General features: G+C 46.5%; 1 protein-coding gene across 1 annotated transcript in view; it reads right to left on the bottom strand.

The window, feature by feature from the left end:
* CNTNAP5 (contactin associated protein family member 5) overlaps window positions 1–22031 on the bottom strand; it is a 465902-nt gene that overhangs the window by 157011 nt on the left and 286860 nt on the right. Inside the window, exon 11 of the mRNA XM_090046063.1 lies at window positions 11737–11843. Coding sequence (XP_089902189.1) covers window positions 11737–11843 — 107 coding nt within the window. The remainder of the gene's footprint in view (window positions 1–11736; window positions 11844–22031) is intronic.

Here is a 22031-nt window from a genome sequence, read left to right as displayed (position 1 = left end):
AGAATAGGAGGATGCAAAGAATCACATTAGCGGTATTAGAATGGGAGTTGTTCTGTTGGCTTCAAAACGGTATTTAAAGGCCTGTTTTTTGGGAATCAGCTTATAGGTATAGATATAAGGGGTCAAGATGGACAGCGGGGGTTAAATGGATTTCTAAAGAGCTGGGGACACATGCACAGCCTTCAAGGCAGATGAGCTGTTTAACACAGCAAGGACACAGTCTAGCAAACAGCCTAGGAACCAAAGGAAGTATGTACCGTACTGTCCCATAACCCAAGGTAAGTGCCACCAGCAACAAGGTCCCTGGAAGCAGGGGGGCCCTGAGTCCTGGTTTTGAGGGAACAAACCAAAATAGGAGAAGGCCTGAAAGGCTACGTGGATGTGTGACCACAGAGAGACAGCCAACCAGAGATAGCCATGGATGAAAAGTCGTCAGGCGTCATCAAGGGGGAGGGAGAATACAAAAGAAGAGACTTGGGAGTAACAAGGGGTCCCTTCTTTTGTCCCGTCCTCCCTTTGTCTTGTCCTTCCCTCCCATCCCTCCCTGTTTCTTCTCATCCCTCCTGGCTGTTCCTCCCTTTGTCCCGTCCCGCCCCGTTTTGCTCCCTGAGAGGGGTCCCCATCCCTGTTCCCTGGGAAGGGTCCCCGACTTTGCCATGTTCCCAGGGCATACCGGTAGCCCATCTCATGCACCCCACTGGAGGGGGGCTGCGGGCCTTGGCACCCCACCTCCAGACTGCTGACACCAAAGAGAGAGAGCCTCAGAGAGGAGCCTGCAACCGGACCAGACGTACTTTGACTCTGATGACAGCCCTAGGATTGGTAGATGTAAAATTGTTTGATTGTTTCTATGGTTGCTTTTTTGTTCTTACTCGGTATCAATAAACTACGCTATTATTGACTGGGAGGTGGTGTGGTCGGTCTGAGGGCTGTGCCCACCTGGAACAAAGGTCTAGCTGCTGGATCCAAATCCAGTGTCAACAATCCTTGCCGTTGGCTTGGTTTTTTTGGTTGGGGGAGAAGGGGTATTGGGATTTTTGTTTGTTTGTTTGTTTTGGTTTGTTTTTTTATGCTACCTGAAATGAGATTGAGACTTAAGATGCAGAAAGACAAAGGAAAAATCCATGCGTAGGAAAGATGGCACGGGGGGGAAAAGTGCACAAAAACAGTAATTTCAGAATTGTAAGCTTGGTTTTAAATATCTGTTAAATCCTGAACATCCAGTATGAATGGCCAAATATTTAAGGATGCATCTCAGAATGCTCTTTTTTTCATAGAAGTTAGGGGCAGAAAGGGATGTCTGGAGATCATCAGGTCCAACCCCCTGTGCTTCAGTGGGCGAGACTGCTGGGGTCTTCTAGGGCAACGTGATGTAGCAGGTAAAGCAGGGAGTTGGTATGCTGTGCTTCCAGTTTTTCCACCAGACATATTGTGAAACATTAGGCAGGTTATTTAAACTCCCTAATGGGACTGGGCCAGACCACAGCGGTCTAAATTGATATAGCTGCAGTGCAACTGGCTACAAGCATATTAAGCATGTCGAGAATAGCCGATCAAAAGTGTGACAAGCAGTAACTGGACTATTAATACAAAAAAATCTTTCCACCCATTCACTTACATTACATTTACAGTATACTGAGAGCTATGTGGCATTTCCACCATTGAAGGGATCATCCCTCTTGCAACTACAAAGGCCATTATGAGACAGCCTCTATGTGCAAGATTATTCATGTACTGAAGAAAATATCAAGAAATAATTAACAAAATGTAATTTATGTCCTCCCAGAGCATTTAGACATGTTGCCATCTCCAGAATAAGGAAAATGGAGCCATTTCTGACATTTTGCATGATCTTTTACATCCAGATTCAGTGCTCTGCAGAAAGACCAATGCAGACTTTGTGAAAGCTATGATATACGGGAATGTAAGGGATTCATACTAAATACTTACAATACAAAAAAAACCCAGTTAATCTAAGCAGATACACAGTATACAGTGGGATTTCCCCTCCATGCCTTCCCCAAGATGTTTAGCAACATCAGTGCATCTATTTGGAAAAGCAAGAAGCAAATGGTAGAGGCATTACTTTGCTGATTTATTCATCTCATGATCCACAGATGATATTTCACCATGGGCGCCCTCCTCCCATCTGTCAGCAATATTGCGGAAACATTGATCAATATATGCTGCTCATACAAGACTTTGTTAAAGCAGCAGCCTGACCAGCTAACCTGAGCAATGCATAAACTCTTTACAGAAACACAACTTGGCATGTGGGCCAGATGTGAGCTCCTACCAGAAGATGGGAAGTGGAGACGACTGTACACGGTGTAGGATGGTCCAGTACCAGGATAAGGCTGGAACAGGAACACCCATGTCAGGGTGTGAATCAAGCCCATGGTACAGGATGGATTAAGATATTCAAAACACGGGTATAATGCAATATGTAATTTGTTTTCATCGTTGTGGAAGAGGAAGGTTGGAAATGATGGGAACTGCAGTGGCCTAGGGGAGCCTGCGTGGTGTTGTGCCAAACACCTCACCACAGCCACAAATGCATTAACACCTGGTCCAATATACTAGTTAGGCCAAAATATATTAGGGCTGTGCTTTTAGATAATAAACCTGTCTGAATCTTTGCTACCAAGCCAAACCTGTGGCATTCTCTAAGAGAAAAAATGGCATTTGGGAGTCTGCTAGCTGCATCTTTTTGGTGGTACTATGGTTCCTGAGACTTCAACACTGACAGCACATCGATAACACCTACACAAGGAAAGCAGAAATGATGATAGGCATCATTTCATAAGACACTGTCCCAATGACTCATTAAGCTAAACATCCATTTCACACCCTCTATACCGCACACACTGGAAACAGCTTGGAAACTAGATTTAAATAGTTCACAAAGGCTTCCACAAAGCTCATTTCTTTAAAAGAAACACTAAAAATAGGCGTTTTCCAGCTTTAGCATAAGCCACAAAATAGAGCTGTGAAAGAACAGCCGAGTAACTGAGATTAAATTAGCCGGTGGTTTGCAGACAGGGCTCTCTGTTTCTATCTTTCAGCCCAGGCTACGTGCAATATACATCCAAATTCTTGTTCAGATAGGCAGGTGTGATTATACCAGCCAATTTAGCTCTAGACTACTGTGCTGTAGACTTGATACAGCCCCACCCGTCTAAGGAACGTATTGGAGTGCATAGACCTGAAGCAATCACACCTCCCAGTGCCTCTGCAAGTAAAGAGCTGGGGAAATTCAAGCCGACAGAAATGCTGTAAATGACCTGATTTACAGAGGCACGCATTACCTGCAACTACCATTGGAAAATACCTATAAGATTACGGCTCAAGAGCACGCAAGAACAGCTCCCAATTCAGTCCGAGGGTTACTAACAAGACTCGGCCTCTTTCCGCAAAGCAGAGCCTTGGGGACGGAGGAACCAGCTTTAGAAATGCAAGTGTGCTTAGCGTGAACACGTAAGTGCAAGGCTGCTCAGCACACGTGCTGCTGGGAAACTGCATGGCTGCCCACGCTAGTGCCGGCAGAGCCGTGGATCGATAGCATGAGATTGAGTATTTGGCAGGAGACGTGAACTGCACTGAATAACAGAAGCTAGCACAAAAAGAAGCAGACTCAAACCCTCTTCGCCAATGGCAAAGCGGGGTCGGAGGCTTTGGGGAGACTCTGTGTACAGCAGCGCATGCCAGAGGCTAGGAGGTAGGACACAGGTAAATGAACCAGGGGGGTAGGCAGCACGCTGCATAGGGAAGCAGCAGCCTGCCCTGAAAGCACAGACAGGATTTGAAAACTGGAAAGTGCCATTAGGTTTTATTCTCACTGTATTTATTGCACTAAGCCAGTTCCTAACAGAGCTGGGAGTTAACCCTTTGAAAACTGCTTTGCAAGTTGCTTATTTCATTAGCTGTCTAGCAGCAAAGGGCAGTAATAGCTGCTTCCTGTGTGAGCTACCCCAGGGTAGCTGCCTGCCTGTCCTTTTCTCCTCCCAATATCATTTGTGTTAGTATGCTTATAGATACAAATGACACTGGGGTTTATTCATCTGCCCATGCCTTTAGATGGGGAATAGGAACATAGAAAACTAGGGTTGGAAGGGAGCTCACAGGGTTATTTCATCCAGCTTCCTGTTCAAAGCAGGAACATCCTTAAATAAACCATCCTAGTCAAGTGTCTGTCCAATCTGCTCTTGAAAATGTCCAGGAATGGAGAATCTGCTATTCCTGTAGGGAGCCTGTTTCAATGCATGACCACCCCCAAGTCAAGAAGTTCCTACTAATCTCCAAACTAAATTTCCTCTGCTCCAGCTTGAAGTCATTGCTCATAGTCCTGTCCCTTATAGCCACACAGAAAAGTCCATCTCCATACTCTCTATAATTACCCTTCAGATACCTGAAGACTGATCAAATCCAGCCCCCTCCCTCCCATTACTCTTTTCTTCTCCAGACAAAATAGCTCTAGTTCTTTAATCCTTTCCTCATACGTCTTGTCCCTCAAACCCCTGAATACTTTTGTTTCCCTGCACTGGACTCTTTCCAAACTGTCCACATCCTTCTTGAAATGGGGTGTTTTTGGTTGTTTGTTTATTTTTTAATTAGCTACGTCTAGGAATATTAGGGTCCAGAGCTAGGATGGGTCTCTTATGCATTGCTCATAATACAAATAGTAAGTATAAGCTAGGGCAGAGGTGGGCAAAATGGCAGATCTGGCCGGTGTCTGGACTAAATTTCCCAGCAGCCCCTGCCCACACCTCTTGGACTGGTCTAGGTGCAGACCCCAGGAGCAGCGGGAGCCACAACAGTCCCATGCGTGTTCTTGGGGTCTCTATAGAGACCGACCCAAATGCTGGCAGGGCATGTGGCTGAGCAGGGAGCTGCTCCGGGGCCAGACCCCAGATCTTGTGGCAGTGACAGCATGGGCCAGAGCCAGGGTAGAGCCCACATGCCACTGTGACAAGTGTGGGTTTTGCAGGCAAGGGCTTGCAGGCAGCAGACTGAAGCACTGCTGCAAGATCCCAGCCCCAGAGCACCTCCCTGCCCAGCCATGCGCCTTTCCAGTGCCACGGGCTCCATGAAGACCCCGGGAACGTGGGGCCATCATGGCCCTGTTGCTCATGGGGTCTCTATGAAGACAAGCCCAAGTGGCATGGACAAGGGCTGCTGGGAAATGGGAGTCCACTGTGGGCCCAATCCAGCCCATAGCCCGAACTTTGCCCATTCCTAGTCAACTAGAGTTGCACCTTCAGTTCTCTCAGTTGTGGGTAGACAAACATTGCAGACACAATATTAGCTTGACTTGTTCTGGTTCTTTTCACCACAACCCAAAGACAGGGAATTTTACAGGCAAGGTCTCAAAACTTGAAATGCTAGACAAGGACTCCAACCTCGGCTTCAGAAAACAGCTCTCTCTTACATTGTCACAGACTTGAATGCCCATGAAAATGGGGCAGAGGGACCCTGAAACAGTACAGGAGGAAGACATGATATTCATACTTGTGAGGTCTGGCACCGCATGAAGCCAACTAGTCTTAAGTCTGGCTCTGGGCAGGTTGCAAATTAGATGTGTTCAACATTGATGCAGATGTATTGCACATTTCCAGCATCAGGAGTGCAGTTCAATACAAGAGACAACATTTCTAAAGTGGGGTAAGTTAAATTAAAGGCCTGTCAGCTTCACAGGTCCGGTGAAAATCAGGTTCTGTTTTAACCACGTGCTAAATATTAAAAATATATATTTTCACTTTCATGGAGCAACGCTGAATTATGCCAATGGAGGACCTGCCCTTCTGCAGAAGATATACCACAATTGAATTAATGGCTTTCAGTGCCCTGCTACAGGCAAGTGTGTCAACTGTTATCAACTACAAGCAATAATGTCTCTTGTGTGATTCTTATCAACAGGTACATGGGCCCACTGGCTACAGAACAACTCTTTGTGCTAAATACTGTACACATTAGGCCTGTGCAAAGCAGCTAGTATTCACTTTGGATTCAGATTTGGGTGACAGCAATTTGATTCGGTGATTCGAATCACTGTCCTGAATTGATCTGGCTGAATCTGATTCGGAGATTCGGCCACAGCTGAATCTCTGAACTGGCCTCATCCCCTGCCCGCTCTCAGTTGCTGCCCCACCTGCTCTCTCAGCTCCTGGCTCTTTAAAAGAAGCCTGCATTCACCGGCTGTTGCTAGGCAGGGGGGTGATCCCCACTGCCCCACGCCATGTGGGGGGCTCTGCCATGAGTCCCCTGACCCCCACCTGCTCTCCTAGTACCGCCCGCCTTGGCTGCCCTGCCCGCCCAGCTCATGGCTTTTAAAAAAAAAGCCTTGGTTCACCTCCTGCCAGGCAGGGGGCAATCCCCACTGCTCCCCACCCCCATTCGGAGAGATTCAAATTGATTCAGACCTTTGAATTTGTCTCCTGATTCGATTCAGTTTTGGAGGTTCACCCACCAAATCAAGCTGAATCTCCTCCAAATCGAATCAACACCTGAAGCTTTGCATAGCCCTGCTGTACATCACACCAGTGCATTTCCATATTTCTTCAGTCTAGTATCACTGTTTGTCACCATGCTTGAAAGTAAGTTGCTAGTTTTTTCATCCAGCTAAAATCAAATTCATTGTTGAAACCCCCCTACTTGCAAATAGGGAGAGTGAGCAGCTAGCAGCTGCCTTTTTCATTATTTGTATACTGAGATACGTTGGCATCAGCCCACTGATATATCCCTCGGTCTGCCCTGTGTCCTGAGTTTCTTTAGCTGGACACTGCATTTGTTCCTCAATGCTGGCTGCTTTTTGTTTCAATCTTTTACCTGGACATTTCCAGGGCCCTTGCTATTTCTCCATAGATGGATCCCTCTCTTTCTCTCTCTCCTGCAAATGGGAACCTCGCATCCCACAAATGCCCTTGTCTTTAATTAGGAAATCATTAAAGTTTCCCAAATGATGTGGGGGTGGCAAAGTCTTCAGCTGAACCTAAGTAGCTATTCCCACTTCTGCTTCTTGGTTTTGGATTAAAATAAACAAAACACCACCATCCTCTACTTCAAAATCCATGCAGTCTCATTCTATATGGAGTCACAATGCTCATCAGGCACCTTCAACGAATGTTTTAGTGTTCTTGACTTTATTCCCAACATCAGCCCCTCTCTCACTTATTATCTCCTTTCCCCTACATGAGGGTATGAAAAAAATATCTTTTACAATCATTTCCTCATCGTTTTCCCCATGGTCATCTCTGTACACAGACTCAATTACTGCTTCCTTTGCTTTCATGCTTGTGCAAGGCTTTTTGTCATTCCCAGTAGCCGGAGTCCTTACCAGCTGCCTATTTGCTCTGTTTCTAGAGGTTATTTGTTTGCCTGTTAATAGGACTCCCTTTCCTTGCCATGGGTTTTACAAGGCTGACCACCTATCCTATGTACTGCATGCTGGGTAAAAAGAGGTCTGCAATAGCAGTGAAGATGGACTCTTCTGAGATTTCAAGCCCTGGCTCTATTGAGCATGTGTGACTATTCTCACAGGCATATAACTTGTAGAGGTGTGCAGAATGGGCCCTATTCGATTCAGATTTGGCCTGAAATGGGGACAAAGATTCGATTAGTCAATTTGGATCACTGTCTCCAATTCAATTCAACTGAATCTGAAGATTTGATGCTGATTCAGCCATAGACACAGCCTTAAATGTTTTTTCTACATACCTTGAGGTACCAGGCATGGTTTAGGAATGCTGTGATGCTGGGGTAGATGGAGCATCCCATAGAAGAGCAGGGGCACCCCCACGTGCTCAGCGGCGAACCCAGAAGTGGACAGCAAATTTTTCCGGTCCACTTCTGGGTCTGCTAGGCAGTGCGCTGGGGGGACTCCCTGAGCCCCCCCAGCTCAGTGATTAGCTGCAGGAGGACCCCAGATGCCCCCCCAGACCCAGGAGGCACCAGTTGCTGAACCAGGAGTGGGGTGCAGAGGGGAGGACCCCCGGTGCACTCCCCAGTGGATCTGGAAGTGGACTGGAAATGCTTCTGGTCCACTTCTGGGTCTGCTGCCAAGCATGCTGGGGAGCCTCCCCCGTGCCCCTGTGGGATGCTACATGCACCCCAGCATTGCGGCATTCATGAGCCGCTTGGTACCTAGAGGTCTGTAGAAAAAACATTTACAGCTGTATCTATGTCCACACCTCCAAATCTTTCTGAATCGATTTGGAGGGCTCTGTTTTGATTCAGAGAGATTAAAGGGTCCTCTGATTTGATTCGTATTTAGAAATTCGGCCACCAAATTGGGCTGAATCGAATGGTGGGAGTCTACTACAGACCTCCCAACCCTAAGTAGGGACCAGAACAGCCAACTCCCTGCTGGGCCCCCCTCGGGCCCCGGGGGAGGCACACCTGGGCCACAGGTTAGCGAGGACTTAGTTAGGGAGCTTCTGGAGGGGCTGGACGTATTCAAGTCAGCCGGCCCGGATGATCTCCACCCTAGAGTTCTAAAGGAACTGGCTGAGGTCATTGCAAGTACCCTGGCACGGCTTGATGAGCACTCGTGGTGCTCTGGTGAGATACCGGAGGACTGGAAGAGGGCCAACGTGGTCCCCATCTTCAAAAAAAGGCAGGAAGGAGGACCCCTGAAACTATAGGCCGGTTAGTCTTACCTCGATCCTAGGCAAGCTGTTCAAGAAAATTATGCTGGCACACATCCAGGAGGGGCCAGCAGGGGACTGCATGCTTAGGGGCAACCAACATGGGTTCATCAGTGGCGGGTCCTGTCAGACCAGCCTGGTGGCCTTTTATGATCAGATCACCAGCTCGTTAGACGCAGGGGTAGCAGTGGATATAGTCTTCCTGGACTTCCGGAAGGCCTTTAACACTGTTTCTCACCCCATTCTCATTAAGAAACTGGGGGGCTGTGGTGTAGACACCCACACAGTCAAATGGGTCGCCAACTGCCTGGAGGGCCGCACCCAGAGGGTGGTGGTGGATGGGTCCTTCTCAACCTGGAAGCAAGTGGGCAGTGGGGTCCCGCAGGGCTCGGTCCTCGGGCCCGCGCTGTTCAACATCTTCATCAGCGATTTGGACGAGGAGGTAAAAAGCACCTGTTCAAATTTGCTGATGACACTAAGATGTGGGGGGACGTGGGCACACTGGAAGGGTGCAACAGGCTACAATCAGACCTAGACAGGTTATAAGGGCGGGCGGATGAGAATAGGATGGGTGTCAGCACAGACAAGTGCAAGGTGATGCACCTCGGGAGGAACAACCGGCACCATACCTACAGGTTGGGGAACTCCCCACTTGTCAGCACGGAGGCGGAAAGGGATCTGGGGGTCATCACTGACTCCAAGATGACTATGGGCCGGCAGTATGGGGACGCGGTCAGGAAGGCCAGCCGCACCTTGTCCTGCATCCACAGATGCATCTCGAGCAGGTCCGGGGAGGTGACCCTCCCCCTCTGTGTGGCACTGGGCAGGCTGCAGCTGGAGTACTGCGTCCAGTTCTGGGCGCCGCACTTCAGGAGGGACGTGGACAGCATGGAGAGGGGCCAGAGGAGGCCACTCGCATGGTCGGGGGCAGCAGGGCAGGCCCTACGAGGAGAGGCGACAGGACCTGAACCTGTTCAGCCTCCACAAGAGAAGGCTGAGGGGGATCTTGTGGCCTGTTATAAACTAGTCAGGGGGGATCAGCAGGCATTGGGGGTTTCCCCGAGCACCACCAGGAGTGACCAGGAATAATGGTCACAAGCTGGCAGAGGGCAGGTTTAGGTTAGACATCAGGAGGCGCGACTTCACGGTCAGGGCGGCTAGGGTCTGGAACCGGCTTCCAAGAGAAGCGGTGCTGGCTCCTACCCTGGGGGTGTTTAAGAGGAGGCTGGATGAACATGATTTAGATTAGATATTAGGAGGAACTTCTTCACAGTTCGAGTGGCCAAGCTCTGGAACGGGCTCCCAAGGGAGGTGGTGCTCTCCCCTACCCTGGGGGTATTCAAGAGAAGGTTGGATGTGTATCTAGCTGGGGTAATGTAGGCCCAGCACTCTTTCCTGCTTATGCAGGGGGTCGGACTCGATGATCTATTGAGGTCCCTTCCGACCCTAGCATCTATGAATCTATGAATCTTGCTGGGGTCGTTTGATCCCAGTACTCTTTCCTGCCATGGCAGGGGGTCGGACTAGATGATCTGCTCAGGTCCCTTCCGACCCTAGAAACTATGAAACTATGAAACTATGAATCGGGGACTGAAGTTTTGCACAGCCCTAATGATTTGCCCTATAACTGTGAAAAACCTGGGGAGATTATCATACGTGTAACAAAACATACATACCCTACACCAATGAGAATTCCCTTTTAAAAAGTACTAAACTTTTTGAAAGGCCAAAACCTTCACCCCCCTCTCCCCTCCCCCAGTCTTGTTCTCAGAAGCACCAAAACAATGACCCCAGCACTCTTTCCTGCCCAGGGTAGGGGGGTTGGACTTGATGATCTACTAAGGTCTCTTCCAACCCTAGCATCCATGAATCTATGAACTGTAGGAGAAATGCAGATAAAACTTACATATATACAGATGTGGGCAACCCCCAGCACGAAAAACTTCAGCCAAAATATTTAATTTGTCAAGCCTCTAGGAAACTGAAGCCAAGATATTATTGCAGTTAAAGTAGGATAACTTTACAAGAAGAAGCTGACCTCTCCCTCTTTTATATATATCTGACCCGATTTGACAAAATTAATAGCACGTATATTTTATACCTCACAGGGTTCATCCACACATGCAATTAATGTGGAAGAAAAAACTCCATCACTTATTACGCCAAAGTTTACTGCTCCCAGGTGTGCTGTTTGATTGTGTGCCCAGGATCCCAGCACGTTGAGTTGCGCTGTGTCAGAGTAGCCCCAGCTGGCAGGGGGCTCCAGGGGTCAACCTGCCAGCCCAGGGCTGCTCTGACCCAGATCAATATGCTGCAAAGGGGCTGGTTGGGACATGAGGGTGCTCCAGTGTGGGGCCAGCCGGCAGGCAGCCTCGCATTGAAGCACTCTTGTACCCCAGCCAGCCCCATCAGTGTCTACATGTACCCTGTCAGTGTCTGCGCATATAAATACAAGAACTCCCCTGCTGTGTTTATTAGTTTCCTGCAGCTGAATAGAGCTGCATGTGTAGACACCAAGATATTTACTGTGGAGCTAATTCAGCAGCTCCATGATAAATGTCTCATGTAGGCATGCCCAGACATACAATACTACTAATATAGACCATACTCCAAAATCTTCCTTTAACACACCAGCTTCACCCCCACACTTATAATTATGGGTGTTTAATACAGTAATAATAGTGACCATTGCACTCCAAAACACACTAAGGTGTGTTTTACTATGGGAAAACCTCTGGCTGAGCTCATTGCTCATGAGAAATTCAGAAGCTGCAAGATAACGGGACGGAACTTGATGGACGCTGCAGAAAAGGAGGAGATAAGAAAATGCAATAAAGCTGGACAAGAGAAAGTCCTTTGACTTTTAATTCAGCTCCAGAAACTGTTCTTTAAATGTGTCAAGAGACTTGTGTGCCTGTTCAATAGACTCCTTTGCTACTAATAGGCTAGGTGTTGACCCACTGCTATCCTGTCTGAGAGCAGCCTTTTGCTTCCAGTAATAACAGACAGCTCCTTGCAGCTTGCACTTTGTGCTTTTGCACTTGGATTTCCTATAGACTGGCTGTATCAGAGTATCCTTAGCAAGTTTACTCACAGTTATGGCAGGTAGCTCCCATGTAACTCGTTTCACTACAATCACAGTAAAAGGTGGTCCAGGACTGAGAGCATTTCCCTCCATGTTCACAGTAGTTGGGCAAACATCTAATTGGAAAGGTTAAAAAACAAAACAAAACTGTCAGCATTTTGGTAAAAGTTAAATTCTCCACCCCCTTCCCCAAGCTAACAGTTTCCTGTGGCTCCATCACTGCACACTGACTGAAAGATTATTTTCTTCCTCTTGATCTCGTATTCACGTGAAACAAAAGCATTTAAAATAATAACTTATGAATTCATCCTGGGTGGTACAGGGAAGTCCTTAATAATAGTAAACACTCACCTTGTCTCCTGTGCCTAAGGAATTAAAATATCCTTTTCATACAGATCTTAGTCAAAGAGGCCACATACTAGGTGGGGGGTGGGGAAAGCTATAGAAGATCTTGTTTCAAAAGAGAAGACTTGCACACAAAAAATATTACTTTCTCCTTTGGTAAAATCTGGATTGCTACTATAAAAAGAATATCAAGCTCTACTTCAGCTGTGATAGCACAAACAACGTGCAAGCCTCAAAGCAAAGGGGAAAAAAAAACATTTTCTGATTATGTATTCTGTATTCTCTTCTTTCAGTTGCTGTTCCTCCAAAGTATTATTGCCAAACAATCATTAAAAGAAGAAAGAGGCATAACAGCATGCAACAAGGGAAGTGAGTAACAGCAGAAGCTGTGGGAGACAAATCCAATCGAAAGTGCAGCAGTCTAAATTCTCATCTCAGCTACACGGCTGTAAATCCACAGTTGTTCCAGAGACGTGAATGGAGTTACCCCAGCATAAAAGAAAGCAGAGCCTTCCCTGATGTATTTATTCCTACCACATCCTAGATCATCCCTCTTATGTCGTAAGCTTGGTTTTGAAACCAAGGCCCCGCTGATACAGGGTGAGTTGTGCAGCAGTAGGTGGATGGGGCAGCAGGACAAAGCCTCCACTTCAAGTGCACCCATGCCACACTGTCAGTTCCTTTGCTATAATTCCCCCACTTCAGATCATTTCTCTGGCCCTAACACTCAGCTGACACAAATCTGCAGCAAAGCCAATGGCTCTCCATAGATGTACCCAATCTGAAGACCCAGCCCTACATTTTCCTTTTGTTTGCATCAGGTACTTAATATCCCAACATTATTTTTTATTTTGTTCTGCACATTGGAGGCACTCCTGAATCTTGCTTGCTCTAGGACTCTGACAAGTATGTTCATAGCCCGGCAAGGGTCTCATTAAGCATAGAAGTGGCAGATGCAAAATCTTGCAGGAGACCTACAGCAGCTGTCTCTGTGATCTACACTGCCCCACCTCTGATGTCTCTGTCAATCCTTATTGAGTTCAAGGCCACTGGAAGCTGCCAAGCAGTGACAGCCTGTACAGATTTTTTTGGAAATGGGAGAACTACTCTCTCTTAGCTACAAGGGCAGCTTTAAAGTGGAAACATTTTTGCTTTAGTGCACAAGGGCACAGTTTCACAAGGAAAACCACAATGTGAGGTTTGAGCTATGCTAAAGCTCATCAACTACGGGGAGAATGAATAGGTAAGTGTTGGCTGAAGCCCAAGTTTTTAATGTGCTTGCAGAAGGCATCATTTATGTAAATTAAGTGACTGTTGAAAAGAAAAGAAAAGAAAAAAAAAAAGAAAAGAAAAGAAAGGAAAAGAAAAGACTGCAGGGCACGTTTTTGCTTTTGCTTAGTCCCAAAAGCCTTGTCCAAGAAAAGCTCAGGTTCTGGTTAGTGGTTTCTCTCATGGATCAGAATTCCCCGCTGGCATGAAACGAGGGGAATCAGCAATGCCCTTCAACTTCCTATTGATATTGGGTAAATGGCAGAGTGGATATAGGTTAGAGGAGCCTCCGGACTGCTCTACTTAACAGCAAGGCCAGGCCCAACGTACGGTTTTCTGTAAGAACAAGGAACTATAAACTGTTCCACTTCACTTCTGTGCTCAGGTTCTCTCTCACGGAGCCGTATTTGGATGCAGGGGGGAGAAACTGTGCCAATAATCTCCTTGCCTGACATAACATGTCCCCTGGAGGGTATGTGATGCCCAAGTCAAAGGGCTCAATCCCGGGATTGAGGACAGAATGGGGCAGTGAGGCCAGCTGCTTCATGTAAGGTCGTTCCACTGACCTGTGTCCACCATGCTGCCTCCTTTCTAACCTTGTTGGCTTAGAAATGATATTTAAAGGCCTGTTTTTTTGGGGAATGGGCCTATAGGTATAGATATATGTATTATAAGGGGTCAAGATGGACAGAAGGGGTTAACTGGATTTCTAAAGAGCCTGGGAGATGCACACAACTTCTCATGGCCCTGAGAACAGACCGGCTGTCTAGCACAACAAGGCCATCAAATGGACACAGCCTGAGAATGAAGTGGAGCATGCCATAACACGAGATCACAGCCCTGGAAATCACAGATGGGCTGCCAACAAGGACACATAGTCTAGGAAACAGCCTGGGAACCGAAGAAGTATGTACCACACTGTCTGATAACATGAGATAAGCAAAACCAGCAACCAGACCTCAGAGAGCAGGGCGGGCTAAGTCCCGGTTTTGGGAGAACAGACCAAATTAGGAGAAGGCCCGAAAGGCTATTTGGACATGTGACCAAAGAGAGACAACCAGTCAGCGATAGCCGTGGATGAAGAGTCATCAGGAGTCATCAAGGGGCAAGGAGAATACAAAAGCAGAGACTTAAGAGTAACAAAGGGTCCCTCCTGTCCCCACCTTTGTCTTGTCCATTGGCCCCGTCCCTCCCTGTTCCCTCTCATCCCTCCCCGTTTTGCTCCCTGAGAGGGGCCCACATCCCCATCCCTGTCCCCCAGGAAGGGTCCCCGAGGTCACCATGGACCGAGGGTATACCAGTAGCCCATCTCATACACCCCACTGGAGGGGGGCTGCGGGCCTTGGCATCCCACCTCCAGACTGCTGACACCTAAGAGAGAGCCTCAGAGTGGAGCCTGCATCCTGACCAGACTTACTTTAACTCTGATGACAGCCCTAGGATTGGTAGATATAGGATTATTTTATTGTTTGTATTGTTGCTTTTTTGTTCTTACTCTGTATCCATAAATTACCCTATTATTGACTGGCAGGTATCGTGGTCGGTCTGAGGGTTGTGCCCACTTGGAACAAAGGTATAGGTGCTGGGTCCAAATCCAGTGCCAACATACCCATTACGGTGCATTCAGGAGAACCAACCAGTATAAACTCAATTCTTATGGTGTTTGGTGATGTTCTTAAAGTCTATGCTTTGGGGTATAAGGTAAGTTTTTCACGTTCCCAAAGCAGAGACTTTAAGAACAATGCCAAACATCATGAGAACTGGCAATACTGAGAGCATGTAGGTAGTGTAGGAATTGTACTGCCAAAAGGCTTCATAGGGGGTGAATGTGGAGAAACAGGAAATAGAGGAGGCACAGAAAATTTGGGAAGCAGGCCATGAAACTCAACACATCTCTTGAGATCCATTGGTGCCTCTAGAGAGCAAACCACTTCACTCCCCTTTCAGGGCAAATGCTAAGAGAGATGATAGGTAACGCATGTCAACAGGGCCAAAGCTACTGTCTCTAATGACTTTATTTCAACATTTTGGAAAAGTTGACCCCAAATGCCAAGAGAATCTGACTTTCAACCTCCAATCCCTTTGACAGGGCTAGGCCAGGTGGACTTGGGCAGAACCCAATGCTGCCACTTTTGCATTTATTGAGTTCCCTTGGCCAGAAAGATTTCAAGCACTTGAACAATATTTCACATGCACAACTCCCCAGTCTGGGCCATTATGGCACATGAGCAGCCAAGTAAATTGAAGCCCAAGGAAGCCAAGTCTTTCTCGAAGTCATTCCAAGTCATCTGTCTCACCTGGGAATGAAGCACAAGTGTTTTCAGTGCTGTATCTACCCAAGTACACTAAGTTCATGCAAAATGCTCAAGTCATCACCAGGGGACTTTAATCATCTATGTGAAATATGGAAGACACTTAACATCTCTGTGCCAGATTCAGCCCTGCATTGGTGTAATGATAAAGGTAAATATACCTTGCCTCACCTCATTTCCTGTTTCCTGTGGGATCAGGTGTAGCTCCCTGACACAAGCTAGAGCAGCCTTTAGGTCATCCTACATGTCAGTACTGCTTCCATGTCTCTTATTGGGCTTGCAGAGGTTTAGCTTTGCTGGGGATCAGGTTTGTTTTGCCATGCCTCCTCCCACACTTGATACAGCCTACCTCCTTTGCCACTGTGCCAGAATATGCCCTGTGTCCCTCCCCGGTTCATAGGCCTATGTTTTGGTTATGCCACCAGTGAAGTAGGCACAACTATACCTAATTCAAAGGGGACTTGGAGAGAATAAATGCTTGATGTTTGCACAGCTTTTAGAAGAGGTAAATTGTCACTCACCGCACTGTGTTATTATCATCACTCCCAGCATTAATGCCATTAATGGATGGATATGTTCTTCACCTATTTATGAAATACCTCTTATTAATTAACCCATGCAATGAAGATAATTAGTAATGAACAGAGGGTAGCAAAGGTCCACAAATGATGCTTAGGTGCCTTTATTCCATTAGAACAGCTTTCCTTTAAATGCCTTGGAAAGACGAAGGTCAATTCTTGTTTCTATTTGTTTTCCAAACACATATTTCCCCATGACCACCCCCCAATAATGCTCCTAATGCCAGCCAAATTATCAATGTAAGCTCTTAATGACCTTCATAAATTCAAAATTAGACCATCTTTATTCCTTACTATTTGTTTTAATTATCACCAACTTCATTGATCTCATTTTTTGGTCAGATAACTAACTCTTCTAAAAGCTTGTGAAACCAATTCATGTACAGCTCCACTCTGACAATTACCATAATCCCATTGTAGCCCAGCAGTTGTGTGCTCATTAAAGGTTTAATTTATCCTAATTGCTGTCAAAGCCAAAATTAAGAAACAGCTATGATGAAAATTAATCAAGAGATGGGTAAATTATGGGATGCCTACGCCCATGAATGTCCTGGATCCATGGTTTAAATTACTTTGTTTATTATTAGTCTTCATATCATTAGTATTATTAAAATTCCAACCACAATTCCATTGCACTAGGCACTGTACATCGTAGCAGACAAGTCCTGCCACAGATCATTTGTAATTCAAATAGATAAAAGGAAGATTTTCTTTTTCCATGAGGTCTTGGGATAGGTTGATAACTAGTGACTCACCTATGGGAGTCCCTGAGAGGGCTGGGAACCGAACGCTGAGCTCCTAAATACAAGACCACTCTCTTGAACAATTGCATATCCCATAACAATTGATTATAACAGTGACATATTAGCTAAGTCCAATTTCCCTTTTTTAGATGCACCTCATAAAGAAAAGCCAAACTGGAATACAGTCATCTGAATGAGCCTCAGGCATAGCCCAAACAAAAGCCATCGCCGTCTTTGGATGAAACATCCCGCTGTAAAGACATGTGTGTTCATCCCTTTGACTTCAAAGGAAGAAGTACACACACATCTAAGGGCAAGCTGTGGTCCTTTGATAGTAATGATCAGTGATCAAAAAATAACAAAGATAAAATGACTTGAATGGAAAGGTGGAAGAAGAGCTACATGTTTGATGTGAGGTTTGGCATGAAATAAGTTCAGTGCTTTCATTAAGCATTTCATGGGCTCTAGCTGGTGTCCCATAGTCATTGCAACGCATCACATGCACACAGGTTTCTCATCTTTCCTAGCTGTAGGGGGAAACCAAATAAAAAAGAAAGCTGTGGAAAAAGAGAACAGCACAATAAAAAGACTCCACTGATTCTCACCACTTTGAGATGCTTAAAATTGGTGACTTACTGACCGCTACATATATATAAATCACTTGAGAAGAATAATATAAGCCTGAAGTGAAATACACCCCAAATCAGATTAGTTAAATTATGTTATGTTATATGCAAGTTTAGAAAGAGCAAGACTATATACACATTATAAAAAAAATATAGAAAGAGACTTTTCATTGATTGGTTGGTATCATAGACTCACTGAGTCGGGAGGGACCTAGACAGATCATCGAGTCCGGCTCCTGCCATGGGTGGGAAGGAGCACTGGGGGGTGGCAGGGGTTATAAAACCCAGCCAGGTGCCTATCCAGTCTCCTCCTGAAGATCCCCAGGGAAGGTGAGAGCACCCCCTCTCTGGGGAGCCTATTCCAGGCTCTGGCCACCCTTACAGTGAAGCAGTTCTTCCTAATATCCACCCTAAACCTCTCCTCCCTCAGCTTGGGGCCATTGTTCCTGGTGACTCCAAGGGGGGCCCTGGTGAACAGACTTTCCCCGAGTCCCTGCTGCTGGCCCCTGATAAGGTTGTAGGCAGCACAAGATCCCCCCTCAGTCTCCTCTTGCAGAGACTGAAGAGAGTCAGGTCCCTCAGCCTCTCCTCCTACGGCTGGCCACGGAGGCCCCAACCATATGAGTGGCCTCCGCTGGACCCTCTCCAGGTTCCCCATGTCCCTCTTGAAGTGCGGCGCCCAGGACTGGACGCAGTACTCCAGCCGCGGCCTGACCAGCACTGCACAGAGGGGGAGCTAGACCTCTCGGGACCTGTTAGTGATGCCCCTGTTGATGCAGGACAGGGTGCGGTTGGCTCTGCCTATTGCTTCATCGCATTGGCGACTCATATTCATCCTGGAGTCAATTCTGACTCCAAGATCTCTCTCTGCCTCTGTGCTGCCAAGAAGGGCAACCCCTAACCTATAACCATAATGCTGGTTCCCTCTCCCCAGGTGCAGCACCTTGCACTTGTCCTTGTTGAACCGCATCCTGTTCAGATCGCCCACTTCTCCAACCTATCCAGGTCTGCCTGGATGCGGTCCCTGCCTGCCGGTGTAGTCACTTTACCCCACAGCTTGGTGTCATCAGCGGTCTTGAGCAGGGTGCTCTCCACCCCCTTGTCCAGGTCACTAATGAAGATGTTGAACAGCACCGGCCCCAGGACCGAGCCCTGGGGGACTCTGCTGCTTACACCCTCCCAGGTCAACATCGACCCGTCCACCACCACCTCTGGGTTCGCCCCTGGAGCCAGTTTGCCACCCATGTGACCGTGCATTCACCAACGCTGCAGCCCCTCAGCTTGCCCACCAGCACTGGGTGTGACACTGTGTCAAAGGCCTTCTGGAAGTCCAAGAAGATGACATCAACATCCTCCTTCACATCTAAGCTCTTTGTTACCTGGTCATAGAAAGAGACCAGGTTAGTCAGGCAGGATCGGCCTGGCACGAACCCGTGCTGGTTACCCCTCAATTCACTTCCCCTGTAGGGCTCTCACAAATGTGGCCCTTGATCATTTTTTCAAAGACCTTCCCCAGGATAAAAATGAGTCTGACTGGCCTGTATTTGCCAGGCTCTTCCTTCCTCCCCTTCTTGAAAATAGGGACCATATTGGCCCTTTTCCAGTCCTCAGGGACTTGGCCCAAGCACCGGGAATCCTCGAACAGCTGTGGCAATGGCTCTGCAATGACTCCAGCCAATTCCCTCAGCACCCGCGGATGAAGGTCATCCAGGCCCGCTGACGTGGACACATCTAAGCCCTCCAGGTAGTCCTTAACTAGGTCTGACTCTTCATTGATAGGTTGATATATAGCAAACTAATATTAATATCAGCTGGGGTGTGCATGGGCTTGCTCACCCACCCACACAAACGTAACCATGTTTATTGGTATATATTACAAGCCATCCCTAAGATGGGACAAACTAATGTAATTCCTTTGAAGTCAACAGACCTAGGCCAAAGGGCATCACATAAAAATCTTCTCCTCCTCTATCCTGGTAAATTCTCTATCCTCTATCCTATCCCATCCACAGATTTTGGATTAGTCCTTTAACATTTCTGGGTCAAGAGCCCCCAATACAGCTTGGGAAGTAGGTCAGTACAATTTACAGGGACAGAATGAAAATGTACCTCTGCTACCATGTGGCTTTATACAGGTGAGGAAATCTGGAAAAGCTGCAGGGCAGCAACAGATGAGAGGTTACAAAGGAAAAAAATGAAAAAGGGGAGGGGAAAAAAAAGCTTAAAACAAAACCTGGGAATCTTTCCTTCTAACTTAATCTGTAAAATAATAGGAAGGCAGGAAGGCAGGCGATGATAAGTGAATTCCCATCTTGGATACCATTATTCTATTGAATTTTTAATGGAAATAAATAAATCATTTGGTATAAAAGAATAAAAAATGGCATTTATACCATTAAATATATATATATATAGGTCAGAAAAAGGTTAGAAAACATGAACTTTGAAATGTTTTTATGAGATTGTTATTCCCATTTGTTAACTAGTTCTATTTTCTACCCCCACCTGTCTGTCTATTATACTTTATTGCACTGAGGGCCTTTGGCACCTGTGTTGACAAAGCAGGTGATGTGCAAGTAGATCACAACTGCTAAGGCACAGTAGTGGGATGAGGCCATTCTGGGGCTGGTGTTGGTGAAAGGAACCCATCCCATTAGCTGGGAAACAAGGATTTAAGTTTTAATTGCTTTGTTGTTAAACTAATTGCATTTTTCATGAGGGTAAATGTTCCAAGAGTTTGCGATGGGCACCAGTGGGAAGGAAGTCGCATCGATAAATAGATAAAGATAAATAAACCATTGAGTGTCCAGCTGGGTGCTTAAATTAGAACTCATGTTGCCACACAGTCTCAAGCAGCAAATCCATCTGCAAAGATCAAACCACTAGGCAGAAAGCTGAAGGTACTACAACAACAGGCATCTCTATATAGGCAGTCATTGGTACACCATAAAGTGACTTTTTACATGAATGCTGGATGGTGAAGGGAACATCACCCAATTCCCTCTTGAATCTCACCCGTGGAAACACCAAGTCCAGGAGGTGCTGCAGTGATCTCCATCAACAGCATTGGGAAAATGACAGATGAAAACTCTCTAGCAGATATTTCTGTTACCTGGATTATAGGTACAGGTTTCCTTCGCTTTATGGTGTACATGCGTTCCTGGAAAATGGCGCACAACTCAAATTCACAAAAAGGGAACCTACTCTACAATGTAAAAAATAGGGATACGTTCCAAGACCTCAACTGTCCTGACCCCCAGACTCATTTCTACCACGTGTACAAGACAACTTTGGTACTCCCCAACAGTACATGCAAGCACAGGGCACTATCCTAACCGGGATGGCAACTCCAGAAACACGTGTCGCAAATGATGAGTGAGGAGCACAGGTCCACACAGGAGATTATATTTTGGGGCATGTTGCTCCCACAATGAACTGCACAAAGCAGATGACTTCAGGCTTCCACCACACCGATCGCATCAGAGTGAATTTACCTCGCATATAACAAATTGTTGATATATGAAGGGTCATTGCCTAAGAGTGAATTCTCGCATACAAAACCCGCATAAAGCGGGGGAAACCTGGATACCAATCAGTTGGCTATGGGTAGGAGGAGAGGAGACAGGTCTGCAGTTCAAATTTCCATTATTCACGTCTGAAGCACAAGATGAACATTTATCCCGGCGCCTAGTTGGCTTCCCAGTAACACAAGTTTTTACCCGTGTGCCTGCTAGGGCCAGCTGACACGGGGGAGATGTAGTTATATTGGCCCATTTTAGTACTTGCTATGTTCTCCTCCATTCCCCTTGATTAAGCTCATGTATGTGTACTGTTAAAGTTAATAAAGCCTCTTCTGATTGGCTAGATTCAATTTTAGGGAGAACCAGATAAAACAAGTTCCTCAGCGATCCTGAAATGTTTCCACTAACTACAAAGTGAGTATTTGTGAGATTGCCATTTCCGAGAAGGAGGATTGTTTCTCTCTTAAGGATCTGGAATGTCTCCTTATGGCTTCCCTGTTTTCCTTTCTTTAATTTGTTATCACGCTAACCAAGCAAGAAACTTGTCTGCTTCTAAAGTTTCTAATGGTTTGGCTGAGGAAACTTAATTTAAGCACACAGTTGCACTATAGCAATGGAGAGACCATGCCAGGTCACATAATTCAGTAATTACCAGCAGTAAAACTAAAGTTACTGCATGTCCTGTTACAATCTGTATACTATTTTGGTGGCTTCCCAATAATCCATTAATAATGAAAGTCTAGGGCAAGGCCTTTTAACAAGCTGTTTCCTGTGATGCCTTTCCTTGCTTATCTAAATGGTGGACTTTGCCATTTGCTTGGCTGGGTCTGTTAATTAATTTGAAGCCTTTGCTGAAGGTGCCATTTGTAATACTTGCAGAGTTCACGTTGCGGTCAATGCAGATAGATTT

Source organism: Crocodylus siamensis, chromosome 4 (genome assembly GCF_052110815.1).
Source record: "Crocodylus siamensis isolate JL-2025a chromosome 4, ASM5211081v1, whole genome shotgun sequence".
Lineage (NCBI taxonomy): Eukaryota > Metazoa > Chordata > Crocodylia > Crocodylidae > Crocodylus > Crocodylus siamensis.
The sequence above is the reverse complement of the archived record's forward strand: the minus strand, read 5'-3'. Positions and strand labels throughout refer to the sequence as shown.